The sequence below is a fragment of the Biomphalaria glabrata genome, chromosome 16 (assembly GCF_947242115.1).
Source record: "Biomphalaria glabrata chromosome 16, xgBioGlab47.1, whole genome shotgun sequence".
NCBI lineage: Eukaryota > Metazoa > Mollusca > Gastropoda > Planorbidae > Biomphalaria > Biomphalaria glabrata.
The window spans coordinates 15,164,386-15,186,948 of record NC_074726.1 but is presented as its reverse complement, the minus strand read 5'-3'; the positions used below and the strand labels follow the sequence as shown (position 1 = coordinate 15,186,948).

The following is a 22,563-nucleotide window of genomic DNA, read 5'->3' as shown; positions in this document are numbered from 1 at the left end:
GAAAAAAAAAAGAAGAGAGAAATAAAAAAGTTTAACATAAAAAAGATATTGAAATAAATATTATAAACCAAGTTACTCGCTGAGAGTAACGCCGCGCTGACCAGCGCTAGCAAAGTTACTCGCTGAGAGTAACGCCGCACTGAAAGAGTTAAAGGATCAATTAATTAAAAATATCCTACACGTGAGAAAAGTTTCAATTAGAAGGTTAAAGTTGTTGTTAATTATTTCTTTTCACTAATTTGGTGATTTGTAAATATAAGAGGCAACACAAGCTATGACAGTATTTTAATGCTTAGATATTTCTTAGTTATTTTCATTGTTGCATCTAAACAATCATGATATTTTTGGTATTTGGTGATTATATTCTACATGGTACTGCAAAACTAATGACATTGACAAAGTGGCAGCATTGAAAAAGCATCTATATCCCTATATCCTTGTATTTTCTGCAAACAGGAGGAGGTGGAAATAACCCGCATGGATCGTTACATCTCCACCTATGAGAATGGACTGTGCACATTGGTAATTAATAATGTGACTCTTGATGATGAGGCAGAGTTCATCTGCAAAGCTACCAATGAGGCTGGAACTGCTACAACTTATGTTGATATTTTCGTAGAAAGTAAGATAATCTTCATTTTTACCCTGAGTTAAAAATATTTTTAAACAGTTTACTTAACTTAGATTAAGAAACAAAATTAGCATTTATAATATTACATGTTATTATTATACAACATAGTGACTTATCCACCAATTGACTTTGATCCATTATTAAATGTCTTGTTTGTAGCTTTAGGAAATACTTTTTTATATATTAAAATGGATAAGGACTTGATAACATTTCTTATTAATGATTCAGATTTTGTATTTCAGTTTCATTTCTAATTTTTGTGTTTCATTCAATTAGATATTTTCGTTCAATGGAATATTCAATGTAGAATACACATAACTTTTTATTGAGAAACAAATTAATGACTGGTTTATTTAGAAGTTGAGATTCCAAACATAATATAAACACTCTAAACAAAAATCACTTGTGTAGACAATACAAAAGTACAGTTTAGATTAGTCCTAGATAGTTTGGATATACTGCATGTTATCTTCTGAATTTTTGGTATCACTTTATTTTATCTCTACAGCATCCAGGAAAATAAACTACTGCATTAAGAAATTAAATGAGCCAGATTTGATTGTAAATCATACAATTATTTTCTTTCTTTCATTAAAACTCTGATCTATATAAACAAATAAATAAGGGTACATGAAAGCACACTAAAACAAAAATATTTGATCCAAAATAACATTATCACTTGCATTATTACACGAAATTTTTCTTGCATGGTTTTGTTTTTTATTTAGATTATTTCCATAATTTTAGAAATGCTTTGATTAATGGATGATTTTCATCACCATATCTCTAAGTAGTAGCTTAAGCCTATATTAGATAAAGGAAATAAATATGGTTTATTTCCTTCTCTATTCAACAAAATGAAAAGCTGTTTTTAATTTTTTTTGTTTTTGCATTTAAATTATATTAAATTTTTTATTATGTATAATCTTTTTTTTACTTATAGCTAAAACTTTGAAGCACTGCATTTGTTAATATATGCTATTTTATGTCTTTGCATGTTAACAGAGCGTGGCAGCCCTTTGAGAACTCTAGTGAGAGAAGAGTACTATCGCATGGAAATAGAGCTAGAGATACATTGGCACAAACGAAAGCAAGCTCAAAATGTTATTTTTAAAACTAATGACAAATGTTTAATTGATGAGAATTCTAACCTTAATGAACATTTAGATCCCAGTGTTACAATATCAGTTGATCCTAAAAATCAGCTTTCTATCATTCCAAACTCTTTTTCTAATAGACTGCTCCCCCCTCCAAGTTCTCTTTTAGAGCCAATACCACATTCTGATGTGTCACAAATAAAGGACTCTGTGTCACTCTTGAAAGAGAGTGCTATCTGTGAGTCCGAGGCTCAAAAAACAAGCAATTCCAGCCCAAACTTTGCTAAACACAACAATAGTAATGTATTCATGCATTCCTTAAACATCACCTCATCCAATGAAAAGATTCAGGTGTACAAGTCAAACATTTTACAAAGAGACTTGAGAGTTGACAATGAGAGTGATAATCACCAATTCAATGGCAGTTTTCTTACCTGTGATACTAGAGCAATTAGACGCAAGTAGTAATTGCTTGTCACTTTCTAAATTAAGAAGCACCAATATGACTTTGTATATTTTATCTGAAGTTGCACGTTGATTACCACAATTTATGGAATGATTAAATGTATGCACTCCTTGAAAACATTTTGCTATATGATTCCTTTGGTGATGTTTGAGCAGTAGCAATTTCTGGATAGTTGCCTTGCTTTATTGTGTGCCTGAGACTTCGTCCCTTTTTGAAAAATATTCTGTCCATCACAACATAACAATTTTCACTTTTCCCCTACGTAGAGATGAGCCCACAAGAGCAATATGGGAAGACAGTCACAGAGCCTTCAATGAATACCTATGGAAATGTTCCTTATTCAAAGCACTGCTCAATTGTGGGAAAGCAGGCTTTATCTAGTGGTGACCACAGCATTATGAGACTGCTGTGTCTGGCTGAAAATGAGAGCGTTTTGAGTTTAGAAGATGCCAGTGCTCAGAGCCTGTTACTGCTGGTGCTAGTATTCATATTGGTCTTGAGATTTATATTCATCATCATTAACCTGGGTGTGAGCGCTTTTTTGTTCTTTCTGGATTCCTGAAATTTGTTGTTTGTTTCTATATCTCTTTGACAAAAACTGCCAGGAAACTAATTATCACCCTCATTGGTTTTCTAGCAGTGACTGCATAATGAACACTTTACTCCAGGGGAACAAAATGTTCTTTATACATATATTTATATATATATATATATAGTGTTGGGCAGCATAAGTGAGAGAGCTATTTTCATATTCTGTTTTGATTATATTTCAGTCTTTTTGCTTATTTGTTTTATATCAGACTTTAACTAATAGCGCAATCACAGCATGTAACTTTTTTTTTTTGGTGGAGTAATTATAATTGAATTGAGACGAATGAACAGATATATTTATTGGCTGGCCTTCTTGTGTAAATCATAGTTCTAACCAGCAATAACTAATATGTTATGAACTGTTATTCCTAATTATCTGGCTGCTGTAGTTTGTTGAAGCCTATTTTTGTCTTTAATTTAAAAAACCAGTTATTTCTATTTTGTTGTTTGTTTTTTTGTTTTAGATCCTTTTTTTTTTTGTCTCTATAAAACAAAAAAATGTGAGCAACCAACACTGCAAATAATTCACTAGAATTTGATGCCTTTGAAAACCAGAAAGACATTATTACTCCCAGTTATAATGTTCATTCAATCAATAAAAAATGGATGAAATTCTGTAACTATATCATTACAAAAATACACACTATAGCTTTGTTCTTCCAATGTGTTTCCTATAGTGTCTATGATTTCATTTTCTTTTTCCACCATTTATTTTGTTCCTATAGAGCACCCAATTTGTAAAACCCACCTTTAAATCTCTCATTTACCTGTGACTATTTTTTTTCCCTGTGAATGACATTGCTGTTTTGGTTGAGATTTTTAAAGTAAAATTTTTGTTGACTTTGAGGGTGAGCAAATGGTTAAGTCCTATGGAGAACTGATCAGATATGCTCAAGCATTTCTTCTCTTGGCTTTATTTTGATTTCATTTTTTTTTCTTTGGTTATTTGCTGATTTGGCTGTAAATTTTTTTTATATATTTTTGCACTTGTTTGCTACACTATATAAATAAACAAAAAGAAATATTTTATTTCTGTTGTATTTTTTTTTGTTTGTTAAAATATTAAAATAATAATTCGAAAGAAAAAAAAAATTGCAAAAAACAACAATAGTCAAAAGCAAAATTCACTTTGAACAAGTTACAGACTTACACAACAGCTACTGTTGTTAAGCCATTTATTTGCATGCTTGTAAAATCCATTCAATAAGAAAGCATGTTTTTAAATCTTTTTTTTTTGTTTTTGAGTTGTCAACATAAAATATATTTACTTTTCCCCTTTTAAGACTGTTAGTGGCATTTTCTTTTTGTTTGTTTGTTTTGCAAAATAAGATTCAGTAAATAGTAGACTTTAGGTCAGGACAACAACCTTTGCTCATCCTGTTTTTGCTTGCTTGGAATGCAACAATTTTTTTTTATTGCATAGATTTGAAATTATTGATGACGGAAGGATTTGGTATAAAACAAAATATTGCAATAATTAGAAAGTAGTGTGTGCATGATTGATATTTTGTGTGATTTGCAAGCTTTATTTGTTATTCAATGTGTATGGCTAATTGTAATTCTGTCTTTACTTTTTAAAATTTAATTTGTATTTATCTAGCTGAGCTATTTTTTTTCTATTATCCTAGAAAATCTAGCTGAAGTAATTTCATAGAGGATTTTTTTTATTTAAATTCACAATTGCTTCTTAAGTTTAAGTATGTATGTTTTTCTATATGTTCAAATAAACAAATTATTTTCATCACAGTATAAAATTTATTCAAATCCATTTTTTTTTCATATGATTCATATCTGAAGTCATGCAGGCAAAAATGTATCTCAAGAGATTTTACTGTACACATATCCTTTTTTTTACACCAATATATACTTCACTTTATTTGCTATATTTCATTTTATATAATTTCTTCTTTCTTAGGGCATATTTTTTTAACTGCCTTTTGTATTTTTAATAAGTTTGTTTTCTTTCATTTATTGTTGTTGTTTTTTTTAATCATAATGAATAGATTCCTACAAAGCTTACGTAGAGCTTACCTGCATGGACAAGTTTTGTTCTCTTTGCATGAAAAAAAATATCCATTTTTATATTATACTCTACTAATCTTCTTTTCATTTTCAAAGCTATGTGCTAAAGATCATGATTACAGATCTCATAAAATGACAACTATACCAGATTGATTATGATTATTACACATTATTACATAGGCTTTTAATACACCTTGTCTTTTTAATATCTTTGGTGGTAATATTTTTTTACTATTGTTAATTTTAAACTAATATAAATTATTTTCTTTTATCTGCTATAATTAAATAGAATCGATATTATTTTTAGAAGGGTCCAAGCATGCAGAAATAAAGCATATTACAGTAGGGGTGTGTGAAAAGTGAGCCTAATAAACCTTTTCCAGTCATTTTTGTGCATGACTTGTAGTCCCAGTACTCTCCTTTGTAGTGTTTTTTTTAACAGAATTTAGTATCACACACAAAAAATCACCATCACAATATTCATTCTAGATCATTTTTTCAAATACATTAGCAACACATGAAAAAGAATGGAAATTCAACAATAGACATATCATTTAAATGTAACAGCTAGCGTTGAAATATTTAACAATTTTAAAACAACAGACAATATTTCAACAAATTAGAGTAAATATGAACAAGTTACTCATTAACAATACACACTCCTAATTGTATCTTTATAATTTAAAAAATCTTCTCTTTAAATAACATACTACAGAAACAAATGTAAGCTTCACCTTAGTACTTTACTTTTTCTTTTCCAACTGCATTTTCTTTTTAATAATTTTGGATCAGCAATAAATACAAAGGTTCTAAACACATATAGGCATTAATCTTTCATTTGGGTGAAAAATAATCATGAGCTAGATACACAACATTACCTACATTTTGACCATCAGGATGGCTGCATGGTCGTGTGGTATGAACTCTAAACTGTCATCATGTTTATTTGGGGTTCAAACTCTGCCCACTGCCTTCCCTTCTTTCTTGCAGCAGGTTTGGGCTAGGGTGTAATAATCTTCCAAATCTTCTATGCTAAACAAACATCCCAAAGATGTAAAACTAGCAAACAAAAAATTTGTGGAATCTACTTGACTTTTGTTCATGAAGGAGAAAATTCTATCTGATGAATTGAAATGATTTTGACATTGCACACATTACACAAAAATGTATTGACTTTAGACAGATAATCTCTTCTAGCAAAACACAAAATCAAAGTTAAGTCATTATAAAATATAAAATACAAATTAAGAAAATATCACTTAATAAATTGTCAAAGAACTAAAAAAAACATGTTTAAATATACTAAATATATAATACCATTATTATAAGACTCCAGCAAAAGAAAAATAAATAATTCAAAGCATGAAAAAAAATTAACAATTCAAATTAAAACAAATGCATTACATTTTTAAAATATGAAAAGCAACAGATGATTCTCATAAAAGTTGTCATCCAAGACCACCGGGAAGAAATAGATTCATTTTACAAGAGTTTCTGTGGAAGACTCCAAAACCTGTGCTGTTTAATTTTTAATACAATGAATATACAGGACTAATGTTTTTTTTTTCTTATGCAAAAGATGCTGACCAATGTTGCTGAAAATGTGGATCATCAAAATGAAGTGTATTGTAATCATTCTATTTTAGACACTTTCATCCCTGTAAAAGAAAGCATAAAGTTATCTATTTCTAATTTTATTAATTTTGTTATTGGTTATTTATTATTTCATCAGAACCAGAGGAGCCCAGAGCACCTTCTGCTGAGCTAGAGCTGCCTCTTGAAGAGCAGCCAGAGTTGAAGCAACCTGAGGAGAGTTTACCAGTTACCACATCTCTGGAGTTTACAGTCTCAGAATTCACTTCATCTGAGATTGATACAGCAGAGACACTTATTGATAAGTACTTTGACATCCCTGAGACGGAGGAAGTTTCCAAATCCCCAGAAATCTTGGCACAGGAAGTTACCCAAATCATACCTGTTGAGATTTCTCAAGAGGAAGAAAAACCCAGCAAAGACACGTCTGCAGAATTTGATGTGAAGGCTGAAGCCCCTGAAATATCAACTTCAGTTGATGCTTTTGAGACTCTTATCAGCCAGATTGAGGAAGCTGTTACCGAAGACAGAATCTCTGTCACAGACGAGACAGCTGAGCAGACAATTTTCACAACAACAGAAGACACTTTCGATATTGTTGAAAAAGTTGGAAACAAGCCAACATTTGTGAAAGAGCTTGAGAGCATAGAGGCCACCGAAGGACAGCCTGTTCGTTTTGAGGTTGTTGTCCATGGAGAACCAACACCAGAGGTGACCTGGTTCTTGGATGGTGAAATCATTCGCGACTCTCAAGTCTACAAAATAGAGACTGGACCTGATGGACTTTGTTCACTTTTCCTTCCTGAATCATTCCCAGAGGATGAGGGTGAATATGAATGTCAAGCTACGAATGTCTATGGAACAGTTTCTACTAAAGCTGACTTATATATACAAGGTAGGAACATTTATGTTCATCTTTACTTTGAGATTTGATTGTACATTTTGTTTTTCTTACTTCTTTTCCTTTAAGACATGTGCAATTTATTTCACTAAGTTGTTCTCTTGGTTTCAAGTTCCATTTGTTTAACCTATGAAATAGAGTTAGCACAATGTCCAGTCAACTATAACCTATGAAATAGAGTTAGCACAATGTCCAGTCAACTATAACCTATGAAATAGAGTTAGCAAAATGTCCAGTCAACTATAACCTATGAAATAGAGTTAGCAAAATGTCCAGTCAACTTTTCTCTTACCTTTATTTCTACTAGGTTAATAAATATCTCTATCTTACAAACATATTCATTTACCTTTTAAAATTTGAAACAATTTTCAGTCCTTTTTGTTCAAGTATATTTTTTTTTCTCGCAAACTGTATTTTGTGATGATGACTTGTAGTGTTATTTTTTAACTTTATATGAATGAAACATGATATTTCATTGTCAAAGGAGTTTCTACTGACAAGATGATTCCTTTAAATGACTTCAAAAGTGAAGGCACACATGGGGAGTATCCCACAGAAGACTTCAAAATGTCCACTGATCTCTCTGAATATCTAGATGATAATTATGATGCTAAATTTGTAGATTATAGCATAGGTTATCCTTTAGATCAAGATATAAATCAAACAGTTTTGTTGGAAGACACTGACAACAAATCTAAAGAAGTCAATGAGACAGAAAATCTGGAAACATTAGATAATGAGACTGATCATGTTCTTGCTGTTGAAATGATTCAAAAATCAAAAGACACATTTAAATCAGAAGATCAAGAACTGTCAGATGAAAATAGTGATTTTGTTTTAGCCCCTGAAATTCTTGTCTCAAAAGATACTAGACATGAGGAAAAACAGACTTTAACAAATGTTAACAAATCAAATAATAGTACAGACAATGACACTGGTATCTTTTTGTCTGAAATATTAGAAGACACAATTAAGGAAGGGATCAAATTGGTTAAAGAAGACAAAACACAAGTAGAGAGAGAAAATAAAAAAGACAATGTCTCTTCATTAGAAATAGAAGCTGTAAAAGACACATTTACACCAGTTGATGTTGTAACTCAAGATAACAATGCTACACTAGTTGATGGAGTAACTCAAGATAACAATGCTACACAAGTTGATGGAGTAACTCAAGATAACAATGCTACACCAGTTGATGAAGTAACTCAAGATAACAATGCTACACCAGTTGATGTTGTAACTCAAGATAACAATGCTACACTAGTTGATGGAGTAACTCAAAAAGACAATGTTACACCAGTTGATGAAGTAATTCAAGAAGATGAACAGACAGATAAAGACTCTATAAGAGAAAAGGTTACAGTGGAAGATAAAGTCAAAACTGAGGAGACAACTGAGATATTGTCTACATTAATAGAAACTGAGAAAGAAGTCAAAGAAACTGAAGAAATAATAAATACAGAAGTGACATTAACAGACAAAGAAGTGCTAGAGACTGAAGAAATAATAAATACAGAAGTGACATTAACAGAGAAAGAAGTGCTAGAAACTGAAGAAATAATAAATACAGAAGTGACATTAACAGAGAAAGAAGTGCTAGAAACTGAAGAAATAATAAATACAGAAGTGACATTAACAGACAAAGAAGTGATTGAAACTGAAGAAATAACAGACAAAGAACTGACAGAAACTGAAGAAATAACAGACAAAGAAGTGATAGAAACTGAAGAAATAACTGAAAAAGAAGTGATAGAAGCTGAAGAAATAACAGAGAAAGAAGTGATAGAAACTGAAGAAATAACTGAAAAAGAACTGACAGAAACTGAAGAAATAACAGAGAAAGAAGTGATAGAAACTGAAGAAATAACTGAAAAAGAACTGACAGGAACTGAAGAAATAACAGACAAAGAACTGACAGAAACTGAAGAAATAACAGAGAAAGAAGTGACAGAAACTGAAGAAATAACTGAAAAAGAACTGACAGAAACTGAAGAAATAACAGACAAAGAAGTGATAAAAACTGAAGAAATAACAGAAAAAGAACTGACAGAAACTGAAGAAATAACAGAGAAAGAAGTGATAGAAACTGAAGAAATAACAGAGAAAGAAGTGACAGAAACTGAAGAAATAACAGAGAAAGAACTGACAGAAACTGAAGAAATAACAGAGAAAGAAGTGATAGAAACTGAAGAAATAACTGAAAAAGAACTGACAGAAACTGAAGAAATAACAGACAAAGAAGTGATAGAAACTGAAGAAATAACTGAAAAAGAACTGACAGAAACTGAAGAAATAACAGACAAAGAACTGACAGAAACTGAAGAAATAACAGACAAAGAACTGACAGAAACTGAAGAAATTACTGAGAAAGTAGTGATAGAAACTGAAGAAATAACAGAGAAAGAAGTGACAGAAACTGAAGAAATAACAGAGAACGAAGTGATAGAAACTAAAATAATAACAGAGAAAGAAGTGATAGAATCTGAAATAATAACAGAGAAAGAAGTGATAGAAACTGAAGAAATAATAAATACAGAAGTGACATTAACAGACAAAGAAGTCATAGAAACTGAAGAAATAATAAATACAGAAGTGACATTAACAGACAAAGAACTGACAGAAACTGAAGAAATAACAGAGAAAGAAGTAATAGAAACTGAAGAAATAACTGAAAAAGAACTGACAGAAACTGAAGAAATAACAGAGAAAGAAGTGATAAAAACTGAAGAAATAACAGAGAAAGAAGTGATAGAAACTGAAGAAATAACTGAAAAAGAACTGACAGAAACTGAAGAAATAACAGAGAAAGAAGGGATAGAAACTGAAGAAATAACTGAAAAAGAACTGACAGGAACTGAAGAAATAACAGACAAAGAACTGACAGAAACTGAAGAAATAACAGAGAAAGAAGTGACAGAAACTGAAGAAATAACAGAGAAAGAAGTGATAGAAACTGAAGAAATAACAGAAAAAGAACTGACAGAAACTGAAGAAATAACAGAGAAAGAAGTGATAGAAACTGAAGAAATAACAGAGAAAGAAGTGACAGAAACTGAAGAAATAACAGAGAAAGAACTGACAGAAACTGAAGAAATAACAGAGAAAGAAGTGATAGAAACTGAAGAAATAACTGAAAAAGAACTGACAGAAACTGAAGAAATAACAGACAAAGAACTGACAGAAACTGAAGAAATAACAGACAAAGAACTGACAGAAACTGAAGAAATTACTGAGAAAGTAGTGATAGAAACTGAAGAAATAACAGAGAAAGAAGTGATAGAAACTGAAGAAATAACAGAGAAAGAAGTGATAGAAACTAAAATAATAACAGAGAAAGAAGTGATAGAATCTGAAATAATAACAGAGAAAGAAGTGATAGAAACTGAAGAAATAATAAATACAGAAGTGACATTAACAGACAAAGAAGTGATAGAAACTGAAGAAATAACAGAGAAAGAAGTGATAGAAACTGAAGAAATAACTGAAAAAGAACTGACAGAAACTGAAGAAATAACAGAGAAAGAAGTGATAGAAACTGAAGAAATAACTGAAAAAGAACTGACAGAAACTGAAGAAATAACAGAGAAAGAAGTGATAAAAACTGAAGAAATAACAGAGAAAGAAGTGATAGAAACTGAAGAAATAACTGAAAAAGAACTGACAGAAACTGAAGAAATAACAGAGAAAGAAGTGATAGAAACTGAAGAAATAACTGAAAAAGAACTGACAGGAACTGAAGAAATAACAGACAAAGAACTGACAGAAACTGAAGAAATAACAGAGAAAGAAGTGACAGAAACTGAAGAAATAACTGAAAAAGAACTGACAGAAACTGAAGAAATAACAGAGAAAGAAGTGATAGAAACTGAAGAAATAACTGAAAAAGAACTGACAGAAACTGAAGAAATAACAGAGAAAGAAGTGATAAAAACTGAAGAAATAACAGAGAAAGAAGTGATAGAAACTGAAGAAATAACTGAAAAAGAACTGACAGAAACTGAAGAAATAACAGAGAAAGAAGTGATAGAAACTGAAGAAATAACTGAAAAAGAACTGACAGGAACTGAAGAAATAACAGACAAAGAACTGACAGAAACTGAAGAAATAACAGAGAAAGAAGTGACAGAAACTGAAGAAATAACTGAAAAAGAACTGACAGAAACTGAAGAAATAACAGAGAAAGAAGTGATAGAAACTGAAGTAATAACAGAGAAAGAAGTGATGGAAACTGAAGAAATAACAGAGAAAGAAGTGATAGAAACTGAAGAAATAACAGAGAAAGAAGTGATAGAAACTGAAGAAATAACAGAGAAAGAAGTGATAGAAACTGGAGAAATAACAGTGAAAGAAGTGATAGAAACTGAAGTAATAACAGAGAAAGAAGTGATAGAAACTGAAGTAATAACAGAGAAAGAAGTGATGGAAACTGAAGAAATAACAGAGAAAGAAGTGATAGAAACTGAAGAAATAACAGAGAAAGAAGTGATAGAAACTGAAGAAATAACAGAGAAAGAAGTGATAGAAACTGAAGAAATAACAGAGAAAGAAGTGATAGAAACTGAAGAAATAACTGAGAAAGAAGTGATAGAAACTGAAGTAATAACTGAGAAAGAAGTGATAGAAACTGAAGAAATAACAGAGAAAGAAGTGATAGAAACTGAAGAAATAACTGAGAAAGAAGTGATAGAAACTGAAGTAATAACTGAGAAAGAAGTGATAGAAACTGAAGAAGTAACAGAGAAAGAAGTGATAGAAACTGAAGTAATAACTGAGAAAGAAGTGATAGAAACTGAAGAAATAACAGAGAAAGAAGTGATAGAAACTGAAGAAATAACTGAGAAAGTAGTGATAGAAACTGAAGAAATAACAGAGAAAGAAGTGACAGAAACTGAAGAAATAACAGAGAAAGAAGTGATAGAAACTGAAGAAATAACAGAGAAAGAAGTAATAGAAACTGAAGAAACGTTAGAGAAAGAATTAATGGAAACTGAAGAAATAACTGAGAAAGAAGTAATAGAAACTGAAGAAATAACTGAGAAAGAAGTGATAGAAACTGAAGAAATAACTGAGAAAGAAGTGATAGAAACTGAAGTAATAACTGAGAAAGAAGTGATAGAAACTGAAGAAATAACAGAGAAAGAAGTGATAGAAACTGAAGTAATAACTGAGATAGAAGTGATAGAAACTGAAGAAATAACAGAGAAAGAAGTGATAGAAACTGAAGAAATAACTGAGAAAGAAGTAATAGAAACTGAAGTAATAACTGAGAAAGAAGTGATAGAAACTGAAGAAATAACAGAGAAAGAAGTGATAGAAACTGAAGAAATAACTGAGAAAGAAGTAATAGAAACTGAAGAAATGTTAGAGAAAGAAGTGATAGAAACTGAAGAAATAACAGAGAAAGAAGTAATAGAAACTGAAGAAATGTTAGAGAAAGAAGTGATAGAAACTGAAGAAATAACTGAGAAAGAAGTAATAGAAACTGAAGAAATGTTAGAGAAAGAAGTGATAGAAACTAAAGAAATAACTGAGAAAGAAGTAATAGAAACTGAAGAAATAACTGAGAAAGAAGTGATAGAAACTGAAGAAATAACAGAGAAAGAAGTGATAGAAACTGAAGAAATAACAGACAAAGAAGTGATAGAAACTGAAGTAATAACTGAAAAAGAAGTAATAGAAACTGAAGAAGTAGCAGAGAAAGAAGTGATAGAAACTGAAGAAATAATAAATACAGAAGTGACATTGACAGAAAAAGAAGTGCTAGATACTGAAGAAATAACAAAAAAAGAAGAAATAATTGAAACTAAAGAAACCACTGATAAAGAAGTGACAGAAACTGAAGAAACCACTGATAAAGAAGTGACAGAAACTGAAGAAACCACTGATAAAGAAGTGACAGAAACTGAAGTAATAACAGAAAAAGAAGTGATAGAAACTGAAGTAATAACAGAGAAAGAAGTGATAGAAACTGAAGTAATAACAGAAAAAGAAGTGATAGAAACTGAAGTAATAACAGAGAAAGAAGTGATAGAAACTGAAGTAATAACTGAAAAAGAAGTGATAGAAACTGAAGAAATAACAGAGAAAGAAGTGATAGAAACTGAAGAAATAACAGAGAAAGTAGTGATAGAAACTGAAGAAGTAACAGAGAAAGAAGTAATAGAAACTGAAGAAATGTTAGAGAAAGAAGTGATAGAAACTCAAGAAATAGCTATTTCAGAAGTGACATTGACAGAAATAACAGAAATAGATCTGCAAGATACTGAAGAAGTAACAGAGAAAAAAGTGATAGAAACTGAAGAAATAACAGAGAAAGAAGTGATAGAAACTGAAGAAATAACAGAGAAAGAAGTAATAGAAACTGAAGAAACGTTAGAGAAAGAATTAATGGAAACTGAAGAAATAACTGAGAAAGAAGTAATAGAAACTGAAGAAATAACTGAGAAAGAAGTGATAGAAACTGAAGAAATAACTGAGAAAGAAGTGATAGAAACTGAAGTAATAACTGAGAAAGAAGTGATAGAAACTGAAGAAATAACAGAGAAAGAAGTGATAGAAACTGAAGAAATAACTGAGAAAGAAGTGATAGAAACTGAAGTAATAACTGAGAAAGAAGTGATAGAAACTGAAGAAATAACAGAGAAAGAAGTGATAGAAACTGAAGAAATAACTGAGAAAGAAGTGATAGAAACTGAAGTAATAACTGAGAAAGAAGTGATAGAAACTGAAGAAATAACAGAGAAAGAAGTGATAGAAACTGAAGAAATAACTGAGAAAGAAGTAATAGAAACTGAAGAAATGTTAGAGAAAGAAGTGATAGAAACTGAAGAAATAACAGAGAAAGAAGTAATAGAAACTGAAGAAATGTTAGAGAAAGAAGTGATAGAAACTGAAGAAATAACTGAGAAAGAAGTAATAGAAACTGAAGAAATGTTAGAGAAAGAAGTGATAGAAACTAAAGAAATAACTGAGAAAGAAGTAATAGAAACTGAAGAAATAACTGAGAAAAAAGATATAGAAACTGAAGAAATAACAGAGAAAGAAGTGATAGAAACTGAAGAAATAACAGACAAAGAAGTGATAGAAACTGAAGTAATAACTGAAAAAGAAGTAATAGAAACTGAAGAAGTAGCAGAGAAAGAAGTGATAGAAACTGAAGAAATAATAAATACAGAAGTGACATTGACAGAAAAAGAAGTGCTAGATACTGAAGAAATAACAAAAAAAGAAGAAATAATTGAAACTAAAGAAACCACTGATAAAGAAGTGACAGAAACTGAAGAAACCACTGATAAAGAAGTGACAGAAACTGAAGAAACCACTGATAAAGAAGTGACAGAAACTGAAGTAATAACAGAAAAAGAAGTGATAGAAACTGAAGTAATAACAGAGAAAGAAGTGATAGAAACTGAAGTAATAACAGAAAAAGAAGTGATAGAAACTGAAGTAATAACAGAGAAAGAAGTGATAGAAACTGAAGTAATAACTGAAAAAGAAGTGATAGAAACTGAAGAAATAACAGAGAAAGAAGTGATAGAAACTGAAGAAATAACAGAGAAAGTAGTGATAGAAACTGAAGAAGTAACAGAGAAAGAAGTAATAGAAACTGAAGAAATGTTAGAGAAAGAAGTGATAGAAACTCAAGAAATAGCTATTTCAGAAGTGACATTGACAGAAATAACAGAAATAGATCTGCAAGATACTGAAGAAGTAACAGAGAAAAAAGTGATAGAAACTGAAGAAATAACAGAGAAAGAAGTGATAGAAACTGAAGTAATAACAGAAAAAGAAGTGATAGAAACTGAAGTAATAACAGAGAAAGAAGTGATAGAAACTGAAGTAATAACTGAAAAAGAAGTAATAGAAACTGAAGAAGTAGCAGAGAAAGAAGTGATAGAAACTGAAGAAATAGCTATTTCAGAAGTGACATTGACAGAAATAACAGAAATAGATCTGCAAGATACTGAAGAAGTAACAGAGAAAAAAGTGATAGAAACTGAAGAAATAACAGAGAAAGAAGTGATAGAAACTGAAGTAATAACAGAGAAAGAAGTGATAGAAACTGAAGTAATAACTGAGATAGAAGTGATAGAAACTGAAGAAATAACAGAGAAAGAAGTGATAGAAACTGAAGAAATAACTGAGAAAGAAGTAATAGAAACTGAAGTAATAACTGAGAAAGAAGTGATAGAAACTGAAGAAATAACAGAGAAAGAAGTGATAGAAACTGAAGAAATAACTGAGAAAGAAGTAATAGAAACTGAAGTAATAACTGAAAAAGAAGTGATAGAAACTGAAGAAATAACAGAGAAAGAAGTGATAGAAACTGAAGAAATAACAGAGAAAGTAGTGATAGAAACTGAAGAAGTAACAGAGAAAGAAGTAATAGAAACTGAAGAAATGTTAGAGAAAGAAGTGATAGAAACTCAAGAAATAGCTATTTCAGAAGTGACATTGACAGAAATAACAGAAATAGATCTGCAAGATACTGAAGAAGTAACAGAGAAAAAAGTGATAGAAACTGAAGAAATAACAGAGAAAGAAGTGATAGAAACTGAAGAAATAACAGAGAAAGAAGTAATAGAAACTGAAGAAACGTTAGAGAAAGAATTAATGGAAACTGAAGAAATAACTGAGAAAGAAGTAATAGAAACTGAAGAAATAACTGAGAAAGAAGTGATAGAAACTGAAGAAATAACTGAGAAAGAAGTGATAGAAACTGAAGTAATAACTGAGAAAGAAGTGATAGAAACTGAAGAAATAACAGAGAAAGAAGTGATAGAAACTGAAGTAATAACTGAGAAAGAAGTGATAGAAACTGAAGAAATAACAGAGAAAGAAGTGATAGAAACTGAAGAAATAACTGAGAAAGAAGTGATAGAAACTGAAGTAATAACTGAGAAAGAAGTGATAGAAACTGAAGAAATAACAGAGAAAGAAGTGATAGAAACTGAAGAAATAACTGAGAAAGAAGTGATAGAAACTGAAGTAATAACTGAGAAAGAAGTGATAGAAACTGAAGAAATAACAGAGAAAGAAGTGATAGAAACTGAAGAAATAACTGAGAAAGAAGTAATAGAAACTGAAGAAATGTTAGAGAAAGAAGTGATAGAAACTGAAGAAATAACAGAGAAAGAAGTAATAGAAACTGAAGAAATGTTAGAGAAAGAAGTGATAGAAACTGAAGAAATAACTGAGAAAGAAGTAATAGAAACTGAAGAAATGTTAGAGAAAGAAGTGATAGAAACTAAAGAAATAACTGAGAAAGAAGTAATAGAAACTGAAGAAATAACTGAGAAAGAAGATATAGAAACTGAAGAAATAACAGAGAAAGAAGTGATAGAAACTGAAGAAATAACAGACAAAGAAGTGATAGAAACTGAAGTAATAACTGAAAAAGAAGTAATAGAAACTGAAGAAGTAGCAGAGAAAGAAGTGATAGAAACTGAAGAAATAATAAATACAGAAGTGACATTGACAGAAAAAGAAGTGCTAGATACTGAAGAAATAACAAAAAAAGAAGAAATAATTGAAACTAAAGAAACCACTGATAAAGAAGTGACAGAAACTGAAGAAACCACTGATAAAGAAGTGACAGAAACTGAAGAAACCACTGATAAAGAAGTGACAGAAACTGAAGTAATAACAGAAAAAGAAGTGATAGAAACTGAAGTAATAACAGAGAAAGAAGTGATAGAAACTGAAGTAATAACAGAAAAAGAAGTGATAGAAACTGAAGTAATAACAGAGAAAGAAGTGATAGAAACTGAAGTAATAACTGAAAAAGAAGTGATAGAAACTGAAGAAATAACAGAGAAAGAAGTGATAGAAACTGAAGAAATAACAGAGAAAGTAGTGATAGAAACTGAAGAAGTAACAGAGAAAGAAGTAATAGAAACTGAAGAAATGTTAGAGAAAGAAGTGATAGAAACTCAAGAAATAGCTATTTCAGAAGTGACATTGACAGAAATAACAGAAATAGATCTGCAAGATACTGAAGAAGTAACAGAGAAAAAAGTGATAGAAACTGAAGAAATAACAGAGAAAGAAGTGATAGAAACTGAAGTAATAACAGAAAAAGAAGTGATAGAAACTGAAGTAATAACAGAGAAAGAAGTGATAGAAACTGAAGTAATAACTGAAAAAGAAGTAATAGAAACTGAAGAAGTAGCAGAGAAAGAAGTGATAGAAACTGAAGAAATAGCTATTTCAGAAGTGACATTGACAGAAATAACAGAAATAGATCTGCAAGATACTGAAGAAGTAACAGAGAAAAAAGTGATAGAAACTGAAGAAATAACAGAGAAAGAAGTGATAGAAACTGAAGTAATAACAGAGAAAGAAGTGATAGAAACTGAAGTAATAACAGAGAAAGAAGTGATAGAAACTGAAGTAATAACTGAAAAAGAAGTAATAGAAACTGAAGAAGTAGCAGAGAAAGAAGTGATAGAAACTGAAGAAATAGCTATTTCAGAAGTGACATTGACAGAAATAACAGAAATAGATCTGCAAGATACTGAAGAAGTAACAGAGAAAAAAGTGATAGAAACTGAAGAAATAACAGAGAAAGAACTGACAGAAACTCAAGAAAAAACAGAGAAAGAAGTGATAGAAACTGAAGTAATAACAGAGAAAGAAGTGATGGAAACTGAAGAAATAACAGAGAAAGAAGTGATAGAAACTGAAGAAATAACAGAGAAAGAAGTGATAGAAACTGAAGTAATAACAGAGAAAGAAGTGATGGAAACTGAAGAAATAACAGAGAAAGAAGTGATAGAAACTGAAGAAATAACAGAGAAAGAAGTGATAGAAACTGAAGAAATGTTAGAGAAAGAAGTGATAGAAACTGAAGTAATAACAGAGAAAGAAGTGATAGAAACTGAAGTAATAACAGAGAAAGAAGTGATGGAAACTGAAGAAATAACAGAGAAAGAAGTGATAGAAACTGAAGAAATAACAGAGAAAGAAGTGATAGAAACTGAAGAAATAACAGAGAAAGAAGTGATAGAAACTGAAATAATAACAGAGAAAAAAGTGATAGAAACTGAAGAAATGTTAGAGAAAGAAGTGATAGAAACTGAAGAAATAACTGAGAAAGAAGTAATAGAAACTGAAGAAATGTTAGAGAAAGAAGTGATAGAAACTGAAGAAATAACTGAGAAAGAAGTAATAGAAACTGAAGAAATAACTGAGAAAGAAGTGATAGAAACTGAAGAAATAACAGAGAAAGAAGTGATAGAAACTGAAGAAATAACAGAGAAAGAAGTGATAGAAACTGAAGTAATAACTGAGAAAGAAGTGATAGAAACTGAAGAAATAACAGAGAAAGAAGTGATAGAAACTGAAGAAATAACTGAGAAAGAAGTAATAGAAACTGAAGAAATGTTAGAGAAAGAAGTGATAGAAACTGAAGAAATAGCTATTTCAGAAGTGACATTGACAGAAATAACAGAAATAGAACTGCAAAATATTGAAGAAGTAACAGAGAAAAAAGTGATAGAATCTGAAGTAACATTTGACAATAAAGCGACAGAAACTGAAGAAATACAAATTACGGAAGTTACTTTGACAGATACTTTGTCAGACAAGATTCTTTTCATTATAGAAGAGAGAGATGAAGAACCATTGAAAGCTGTTAACCCTCCAATTCAAGATGTTCTAATAATTGAGAGAAGTACTTTTAATCAACCTAATATGAATCAATCATTTGATTTTGAAAGAGACACAACTTTGAAGTCTGACTCTCCGCATAAGGAATATCCTAATGTCCAAGTGACTGAGACAGTTAGTGTTTCTATAACAACCACCAAAATCACAACCAGTCTGAGCATTTCCTCCAAGATACTAACTCAACCTTCAGGAGCACCAGAAAGCATCATGTCAACAATGGTGCCTAATGTTAGCATCCTGACAGAGGGTAACAATGAAGATGTAACTGAAGCTGAGAAGAGGCGTGTAGGTGAAGAGAACATTGATAGTGATGAGCAACATCTTCTACTGGAGCAGCAGCAGGATAAACAGATTCGAGTGAAAGTCTTAAAACCCCACACAGACGACTTATCAGCAGAACATGGACTTGAAATATCAATATCAAGAACCTCTTATAAAGATGCTTCTGAAACAGGAGTGTCAAAAGGAATTAAAACAGTGACTGAGACTTATGATATTACCAATGACAACCTGGAGGAAATGATTGATCTCACCTTGACTCCTGTAAAAGTAGAAAATCTTTCCGACAGACAGCCACACTATGCTTCTGAAATAAATAAAGACACAGATGTTTTACTTCTGACTGAGCAAGTTGATAATGAAGTGAGCAACAGTAGCTTCCCTGCTGAAGTTGACTTCATAAATTCATCTGTTTGGGGATCAGAATTAGATGATGAAATGTCATCAGACTTTGAAGTAAGGGATGTTCATTATGATGAGGTCAAAAGAGGAACTGAGGATGTTGATAATATTGAACTACTGGATCTGCATGAACCACAACATGAAACAGATGTGTCCCAATATTTTGATCTAAATATCCCTCTCAGTGAAACAGACATTTTCAATGAAGAAACTAATCTTCCACAAGTGAATGCTCCTATGGTTGAACAGTTGATTCTAACAAGAGAAACAATTAATAGAGATGGAACAACCAGAACAAGGGCTGATACAGTAAGTGAAAAGCCAGAATGCAGGGAGCCTTTCAGAACACCTCTTGTGAATATCAATGTATCACTTGATGAAGAGAAGGCAGAAAGAATTTTAAGACAGCTGACTCAGCGGCCAGAAGTAACTTCAGTCACAACTACACTAAGAGAAAGTAGTGTTTTCCCAGACAAAGATGAACTCTCATCCAGATCACTTAGCGCAAGTGAGGAATTCTTTGAACTGTTCAGTAGACCAAATAAAGAATCAACACCTTTGCCAGAATTGGGCTCAAGGCGAGCTTCCTGTATCCGCAGAAATTCTGAAACTGTGATACGAGAATCAGTCTTAACTGAACCTCAGCAGCATCTGCCTTGTGAACTAAATGAGAAGGATGAAACAGAAGAGGACACCATTTTGCAAATCAATATATCTTTTGATGGACTTAGACAACGTCTGTGCAACCAGGCTATTCCTAAGTCTACAGATAGGAGATGCTCAGTATCCAGAAATTATGAAGTAACAGATAATGAACTAGATGAAAGTAGGGCTTCTTTATTGCAAGGTACAGGCAGAGATGATGTTGATGATGATGAAAAATTACAAAAATATCCTGATATTCCTTTACTAACAGTAGAAGCAGATTCTGAGGGAAGTGATGTTGAGCATGAAGAAACAGTACTTGAGGTTGCCAATTTAGTCACAGTTACAGTGAAATCTGAGAAAACAACAAATGCCATTTCTGATATAAGCATTAAAATTTCAGCCAAAGATTTCAGAACTGGTGCTAATAGACTTGGAGGCTTATTGACTCTTCCTGAAATACTAGCTGGTAATTTTTCAAAGTTGAAAGCCCAAGCAAAAAGAGATGAAAAAGATGTGCCCACAGATGATGCTGATGTAACAGAAACAAAAGATGTTATTTTCAAAGATGTTGATGCAACAGAAAAAAAAGAAGTTATCTCCAAAGATGTTGATGTCATAGATGATGTAGAAGATACCACAATAGATTATGCTGTTGTCAAAGATGATGAAGTTTTTCTCACAGATAATGTTGGTACCAAAGTAGATGAAATATTGTTTACAAAAGATGTTAATGTCATGAGAGATGCAGAAGCATCAGCAGCAGATTTTGATGTCAAAGAAGATGAACAAGCTTTCTATGCAAAGGATGCAAGCCAGAGCAATCTATTAAGGACTATTTCTGAAGTAGATCAAAGTAGGACTGGTTCACCAGGTTTGACGTCTTTAACAAATGATGAACTCCAACAGCAGACAAATGTGCTAGCTAAAGACTCTTTCTTTGATGTTTCTACTACTTTAGCTACAACCTATCCAGAAGATTTCACTGTTGTTGATTCAAGTGATACTATCAATGAAACTTGTGTTCCTCATCAGCTAGCAAGCACAACAGATTTTGTGGCAGATATTGAAAATGGAAACCCACAAAAAAGCTCTTCACCATTGAGTGATTTTATGGATGAATCAATGCAAACAATATCTCCTATCTCTCCCTTGTCATCTTCATCAGAAATATTTTCGTTGCCTGGCGATGATTCACTTGACCTATCAGCTACCTCAAAGTTAATAGATGATCAATTTCTTGAGTTGACAGAGTTAATGCACATTTCTGACAGTACTAATTCAGAGTCAATTAATGTAAATGCTGAATCTAAAGGTGTCACAGATGATCATACAGATGAAAGTAGCTTTGGGCTTCTTTCAGCTATAGTAGAATGCACAGAAGAATCTCTAGCTAGCATTTCACAACATGATGACTCCAACCATTTAATTCACAGTGAGCCACATCATCTCAGTACTACTCTTTCTGAAACAAATTTGGTAGAAGCGCTAAGTAAAAACTTGAGGGAAACAAGTCCTGAGCAAAAGTGTAGTCTGAAGGTCAAATCAAAACCGACTTTAGAACATAATGACATAGATGAGAACAAACCAGAAGCTTCATGCTTAACCTTTGTTGGTGATGTTCAAGAAATAGTTGCTGATAGGCTAGAATCCTTCTCTAACATTGCTGGTGATGTTTCAGAGCACCAACTTGCAGAAATAAAAGAGCCATATAGTTGTAACTCTGACACAAATATTGAATCCGAAAAGGAAGAGTCTCAGAAAGCTTCAGATCTAGAGGGTAATGTCTCCCAACCTTTTAAAACAAATGAATTGAGTTTAGAAACCCTTGCCTTTGACCAATCTAATTTTGACCTTTTAGAAAATCTAGATATTCAGAGGGACAATTCTTTGGACATTTCTGTGAGAGGTGGCGTGGAAGAAGAAGGTATACCCCTGAAGAATGTTTGTAACAACTCACAACTGATTCTGGGGCATACAGCATGTAATCCATTATACCTATGAATTTTTTTTCATTTGACAGTAATATTGAACATTGTAAAGTAGATAAGGAACTTGGCATGATCAGAGTTGGACGCAGAACTAGCCCGATGAACAGCACTGATACCATCTGCACAATTAACTTTTAACTATTATTAATTTTTATATAACTAAATCTAGTCATTTTAAAACACATATAATTATGTTTCATGAAAAAAAATTGTTCTACACTTGAATCTAGAACTCAAACTAATGATTATTTTATAGATGCCTTTCTTCTTCCTAT

The 22,563-nt window shown here is 31.5% G+C and overlaps 1 protein-coding gene across 34 annotated transcripts in view; it reads left to right on the top strand.

Moving 5' to 3' along the window:
• LOC106078342 (titin-like) overlaps positions 1–22,563 on the top strand; it is a 533,611-nt gene that overhangs the window by 165,849 nt on the left and 345,199 nt on the right. For 32 of the 34 annotated variants that reach the window (XM_056014734.1, XM_056014739.1, XM_056014738.1 and 29 more), the window contains 3 exons: positions 457–622; positions 6,540–7,295; positions 7,786–22,224. In XM_056014734.1, coding sequence (XP_055870709.1) covers positions 457–622; positions 6,540–7,295; positions 7,786–22,224 — 15,361 coding nt within the window. The remainder of the gene's footprint in view (positions 1–456; positions 623–6,539; positions 7,296–7,785; positions 22,225–22,563) is intronic. The other 2 variants (XM_056014749.1, XM_056014752.1) reach the window with 2 other exon arrangements.